This window comes from Cebidichthys violaceus, unplaced genomic scaffold, assembly GCF_023349555.1.
Source record: "Cebidichthys violaceus isolate CVI_PGR_0920_01 unplaced genomic scaffold, fCebVio1.0.p SCAF_20, whole genome shotgun sequence".
NCBI classification, from domain to species: Eukaryota; Metazoa; Chordata; class Actinopteri; order Perciformes; family Stichaeidae; genus Cebidichthys; species Cebidichthys violaceus.
The window spans coordinates 12,487,652-12,494,172 of record NW_027176373.1 but is presented as its reverse complement, the minus strand read 5'-3'; the positions used below and the strand labels follow the sequence as shown (position 1 = coordinate 12,494,172).

Genomic DNA, 6,521 nt, shown 5'->3' with positions numbered 1-6,521 from the left:
GCAGATCGTATGAGTAAACTTGTGTTGCAGTTTTTCTGCACTCATTTGCCTTTTGATCCCATCAGATCTTCCACAAACTCCCCCTTTCTTCTCCCTCTGACCTCCAGTTCTGCCTCTGCATGGTGGCGAACTCTGTTTGATGGAGGGCGAGAGGCGATGACGTTAGATCATCATCTGATACAGTAGCCTGACAGGCTGCCTGCGGGGTTTCTTAAACAAGCTGAAAATGTCAAAATCTGCAGTCTAAAAAAAAGGTTTTAATGTTCAGACAGGACGGGTTGGACACAATTTGTTTTGCTGGTTTTCTTTTCAAAATGGTGCAAAATATACTCTAAAATTTGTCCTCAAATTGTAAAATTACATTTCTTTTAAAACATGCACATAGTCATTATGAGGAAGAGCGACATTCAGTGTTTCAAATAATTACTTGAAAGGGAGCAGGGAAAGAAGATTCAGGGCGTATTGCTTTTTTGTGCATCTGTGGCATGCGTTGTGTTCTTAACGGGGTGTTGAGAGGAATGTGGATGTCGGAGGATGCGTAGGGGGGAGGACACCGGAGAATTGTCCTCACTCCTTCAGCCTAAAGCGCCACCTAATTAAGACACGGTGCAAAGAGATGGGACGCTGGCTGGGAACACTAATTAGACTAGAAGCAGACATAATGTATCGCTTGTGTCCTACCGAAAGAACAAGCGATGATTAAGCCGTTGCTTGGTTGTACAGTGTATTTTTGGGGGAAGCTGTGTGTTTGACATCGTGTTCTTTCAGCTGATGACCTGTTTGCCCGGGCAGGTTAGGTTTTATTTTCTTTACTGAGTTACAGCCAGAGCTTAGTGGGGAGAACAATGGAGCTTAGCCATGGCAGAGAATCAGATCGGACCATTATCATCCACCCTCTGCCTCGCTCATCCCTCCTCTCGCCCCCGCTGCAGTTTAGCCCACATACGAAATTATGCTCTTCCATTTGAGTATGTTGATTAGTGCAGATGAGGTATTCGGGTTTCATCCCTCCTGCGCGCCTTAAATGCCAGCCAGTCCCCTAATGGCCTTTTTTTATATAGGCCACATAAATCTCCGTCTGTCCCCACCGGAGGGCAAAGCCCTTTATTGGCCCCAATCCATCCTCCGTGCGCAGGATCTGCGATTGGTTAATGAGCTCCGGGAGGGTCAGTAAAGCAGTCTCAGATTGAGACCCACAATGACCCCCCCCCCCTTGGATGAGTCCAGCCTCATCACCTCTGGCCATATGCAGGGTGGCTTTACTCTTTGCAGGGTGATAACAAGGCATTAATTGTCTAATTAGGTGGTGAGAGTTGGTGCTTCTCGTACGGTCAAGCAGGAAATGTGATACATTTATCTGAAATAGTCAAAATAGTTCAGGATTTGTTTTTGCTGGTTTGTTTTTTATAGATGTTGGTTTTCAGCAGTTTTCTTCTCAGCTAAAAGTCCAAAACCAGGAAGAAGTTGCTTTTTTAAAGTTTTTTTAGCTCATGGGAGCTCTCCAACTTTTGTAGTCAAACCTCTCTCCAAAAAAGTTGGTGAACGTTACATCACAACCGAAAGCGAGACGCCTCTGATCGTCAAACTGGCACCTGCTTTAAGACCGACACATCATACTCCACATTGTACACGAGCGAAGAGATGATCTCACGGCTTACAAATGGTACATGCTGTTATTGGTAAAGACCCCAAATAACCTGAATAGTGAGGTAATGAACTAGCCCACGACCACGTCGTGTCCCCAGGAAGCAGACGAGTGAGAAACGTCCCCGTAGATCTGTCCAAAACGAACATAAGGGGTTCATCAGAAGACAAAAATGTGACTTAGATGTCAATCTCTTGATGGCAGATGTGAGTTTTCTCTCTGCTGCTCTAGATTAAATCAGATATTTGGTGGTTAGACTGTTGGACAATGGAACAAAGCAGTGATTGCATCTGTCTTCAACATGTGGGTTTTATATAACAGCTGAAGGCCTAAAATGATTAGTTAGTATTAATCTAGGAAAGCATGAATAACACATTTTATTGGAGGATTTTAAGCAGAAAAAGGAACCATAAAAGCTCTACTGAATGAATGAAGCACTTCATAATCATATTCCTCTTTCTCTGTTCCTGAGTGTAGGATAGCTCATGATTTTGCAGGCAGGGCCGTGTTGTGTAAGTGTAGCACGCATCTGTGTGTTGCTGGTTACAAGCCCTGTGAGAGGATCACACACACCGCAAATCACAACCCTCTGCCGGCCGGAAAAGCCGCGCCGATTGGCTCAAACGAGGAAGTGAGGGGACGAATGCAGCATGGCAACCGAGTCAGAGACCTCACACGGCCGTGGTGACATCAGCCACTGTCGAGTAAAGAGGCCGATGCACATGTAAAAACATTATGCGAATGTGGTTCACTTGTCTAAAAATAGTCGTGCTGCTTGTATTCTATGAAGCAGATACACTGTGGTGTGATTTGTTAGCATGGGAGGGAGTAAAGGTTCAATCACTGCACAAACACTTCCTGTAATCCTGTTAAATAAACCAAGGAGCCATGCAGTTTGAGCTCCGTTCTAATTAGAGGACTAATAAAAAGCTTTCTGCTGCTGAATGAATATTTAATCAGCCAGAGAGCGGCAATGGGAAACTGTGGAGGAACACAAAGGGGGGAAAAAATTAAACAAATTCATTAATTAGGCATATCAAAAGATCAAGTTGTGTTTTCGAAATTTGTCGCCGGCATGAATAAACTCTCCAGCACAGCAACAATGGGCTAATTAAGTGAGATGGGATTTTATTATTTAAGGCTTTAGACATCATTTCAGTCACCGACTGAATTTTTTTGCTGTTTTTCTTTCTCAGATCAGCAATGAAGGATTTACGCTCTAATCGGAAACGTATAGTCAAGTCAACACATTTATTAACATATCGCATGTGTGCATCTTTTAAATGCTCGTCAGTAAAGAATGCTTTGATGTCCAGTATTGTGATGGATGACGGGTCCCTGAGGGGCCCTTAGTGGTACGATGGGCCGAACATTTTCAAAAAAGGACCTTATGCATGTTCCTTGCCTGACCGCGTGGCGATGGATGTGCTCTTTTTCTGACAAATTAGGACCCTGGGTGTTGCTCTCCTGCTGTAGCGCTGCATGTGCTGCTGAACCGCGTCCCTGCAGCCTCCTGCGTGCTTTGTAGAAATGTAAACCGCTCCGGAGGGTTTCAGACCTCTGACCACCGTGCTGCGTCAGGCTGCTGTTGCTGTCAGTCTACATACAGGAGTCCACGTCACACACAACCAACAGCAGAGTTTGCTGTTGGTTGTGTGTGAACAGCGTTGTTGTTTGTTCTATGCAGGGATTAAATGGTCAACAACAAGGCCGTATCACCACATTACCGCTCTATGAATCCTTATAAAGAGAACTGAAGCCACTTCCTGTTTACCATGTGGCAGCTGAACAGCAGGACTTATCTTATCTCCTTTTGTTCTGTCCCTGTAGATCAGCCGGGGCAGAGTACAGGCTGCATTAACGTCCTGGATAACGGCTCTCTGCTTCTTTTGAAGACTCGTGCTCATGATATATTCTGTTCTGCTTGAAGGGAAAGATACTGAAATCAACCATCAGTTTTCTACAAAACAGGGCCTAAAGGTGGGCCGTGTGTCATGGCAGCCACATGTCTCCTGTTGCTCAAACACACCAAAGGTGTGTGTGTGTGTGTGTGTGTGTGTGTGTGTGTGTGTGTGTGTGTGTGTGTGTGTGTGTGTGTGTGAGAGAGAGAGAGAGAGAGAGAGAGAGAGAGAGAGAGAGAGAGAGAGAGAGAGAGAGAGAGAGAGAGAGAGAGAGAGAGAGAGAGAGAGAGAGAGAGAGAGAGAGAGTGAGAGAGAGCGAGAGCATACAGGAGTTAGGTTTAGAAGGCCCTACACAGTGTTGAGAGAAAGTAAATGGGCAGCATGCTAACCAGCTGAACCCCAAACCTGCTGCAGACATACAGTGAGAGCTGCTCACAGAACAATGAGTTCCCATATAACAGAGTGACACACATATTTATTGCATTCTATATGCGGAAAAAGCTTCAAGTGTGTTCCTCGACCGTAATCGTCCGCTAGATTTGAAGTATTTCTATGCTCTGCTCAGGGCTGCAGCCCGTTCTGTCCTCTCAGGCATTGACAGTTTTCACGGTCCCACAAAGAGAGCTTTGCCATTGGTGAGATGCGATCCTAATCCGAGCCACATTAGCCTGAGGGTCTCTCTAAATAAAAAATAAAACAACACTGAAATACACACACATACTATATAGTAGATGCTCATGTGTTCAAATTCCCCTTCAAGCGTTCCTATGAATGGAAATCAGTCATTGCACTTTTCATCTTTTTGGAGTGAGATGAAAGGGGACTTAAGCTGTGCTGGTTTTCCTTTCCTCGGGTCCTTAAAAGGTCTGAAAAGAACTGAACATACAATAACTAGGAGTGCCTTGGTGCATGCTAGGGATGCATCGATATCAGACTCAAATAGCTGGATTGGAATCTACCCCCCCCTCCTTCCAGTCTGCCTCGACACTGTCATTTGTTGATTAAAGGTGTAAAATACCTCCCAAATATTGTTTTAAACAGTAAATAAATAAGAAGTGAGGCTTTAAAGTGTATTCTTAGCAGTTTTGTAGTATACTGAATTTGCCTTCATTTCTTTGTCACACTGTCCACCTTCAGTCAGATTTAGTCCCTGCTGTGTTACCTGCTGCCCTCTCCCTGCTGTCACTCAGGATAAAACCTCAAATCCTCTCTCTGCGTCTGTTAAACCAGCCGACTGGACACATTGCACGTTGAGTCCCAATTCATTTCCAAGAAAGCCATCTCTCGTCATGCGACCCTTCTCCTGACATTTCGTTCCTAATTCTGAGTGTAATATTTAACGTAAACTAAGTCAGTCTGAGTTCTGCGCAGACCTCTTCAGCCAAACTGTGTGTGCAGTCATACCGTTAAACCAACTAATTTGTCAGGAAATTAAAAAGTATATTTTTTTTTAATAAAAAAAGAGCTCAGTTGAGGATTTATTTTCCAGAGGGGTCAATGAGTGCACCACTGCCTGTAAAGGGCCCTCTTTGTTTTTACCACCCTTCTGCACTACAGTCATTTTTAATTCTTTTTTTTTTTTTTTTTTTTTTTTAAATTAGCAGAGAGTAGTAGGAAGGAAATGGGTGGAAGGGAACAGTCTTAGTTTTTTCAGTGAGTCTACTTGGAGGGGTCACGGGAGGCGTCAGCAGTGAGTCCTGGATCTCTGCCCAGTTCTCTTCTTGGCAGTAGCAGTGTAAAGACCCGATTGCAGTGATTACCTGTCCCTCGTCTCAAACCCCAAAGCCTGCTGGGAGAACAGGCTTTAACGATAATAGGAATGCGTGAAACCGATGCCAAATGGTCTTTTTACGAGGTAATGAAGTACTCTCACTGAGAACTTTTAATGGTCGCAGCCTAATGCTGACGATAAGAGAAGTGTGCTGCCCTCACGCTCATCCAACAATCATTATTTTCCTCTAAGTCGAGCACATCAGGGCGCAGGGTTGTAATCACATAGCTGTGTGTAGTGCAAACAGCCTATAAAAAAAGGCATTAGCCGTTGTGGCCTCACACACGCATGCTCCAGGAGACTTAAAACAACAACATCATGTCTCGGAGGGCATCATGGGACGTGTGATCCAGACTTTGAGAACGTGTTGCGGTGAAGTAGGCCAAGCGTCTGAGCCGATCCGGAGCCTGAGCTGGACCCCCAGGAGACAGCAGAGGGTATATGTGGGGAAACTTAAGTGGCATCTTTTTTTTTTCCAAAGTAGACTTCGTGACTGTGTTGTTGTAAAGCAGCAGTATCTGGGGACAGGCCACAAAGACAGCCTGACTTTGATCTGGTTAGAGAAATGGAGCAGCTAAAAGGTGAACTCTGGTCAAAGTGGATACTAATCACAGTTTCAAGGTGCCTTGCCTCGCCTTTTGTCAGTTGCAGTTTTGCATTTTCTTGTTCCAGCATTGACACGGTCACTTCTGGTTGTAGACATTCCCTCAGTCAGGGTTCCTGCATGCATGCTTTAAGATTGTGTTAGTCTTTATTGTTTGTTGGGTGGGTGGGGCAACTGTGGCCGGTTTCATGAGGGTCATGGTTATCACGTTTGCCAAATGCGCAAAAGGCCCTCAATTTAGTTTGTTTTTTTCTAGCTTCCTTTTTTTTGTTTAAGTAGAATAAATATTCCCCATGATTAATGTAAGGAAACCCTGTCATGCTTGCTTGGAATAAAGCAAACAGTTTCCTTAGTAGTGAATGTGCAGGTAGTGACTTCTTATTGTTTTGTATATGTTAATTGTCATCTGATGACTTTTTTTTTTCATCCTTGTGTGAATGAGATCATGCGTCCTTATTTGGTCCAAATCTTAATGTCTTTCTGTCTCTGCTGTGTCTTTCAGCTGGATCCTCAGACTGTGCAGTCCAAGAACTGGCACATGGACGTCATCGAGATGAACGGGGTAAGACACAAGCAACTCCACTCAAGCTCGCACTAGGA

General features: G+C 44.5%; 1 protein-coding gene across 4 annotated transcripts in view; it reads left to right on the top strand.

Annotated features, from left to right (window-relative positions):
- The window catches only part of abr (ABR activator of RhoGEF and GTPase), a 126,195-nt gene that overhangs the window by 114,587 nt on the left and 5,087 nt on the right, over positions 1-6,521 (top strand). For all 4 annotated transcript variants that reach the window (XM_068716424.1, XM_068716425.1, XM_068716426.1 and 1 more), the window contains one exon: positions 6,424-6,483. In XM_068716424.1, coding sequence (XP_068572525.1) covers positions 6,424-6,483 — 60 coding nt within the window. The remainder of the gene's footprint in view (positions 1-6,423; positions 6,484-6,521) is intronic.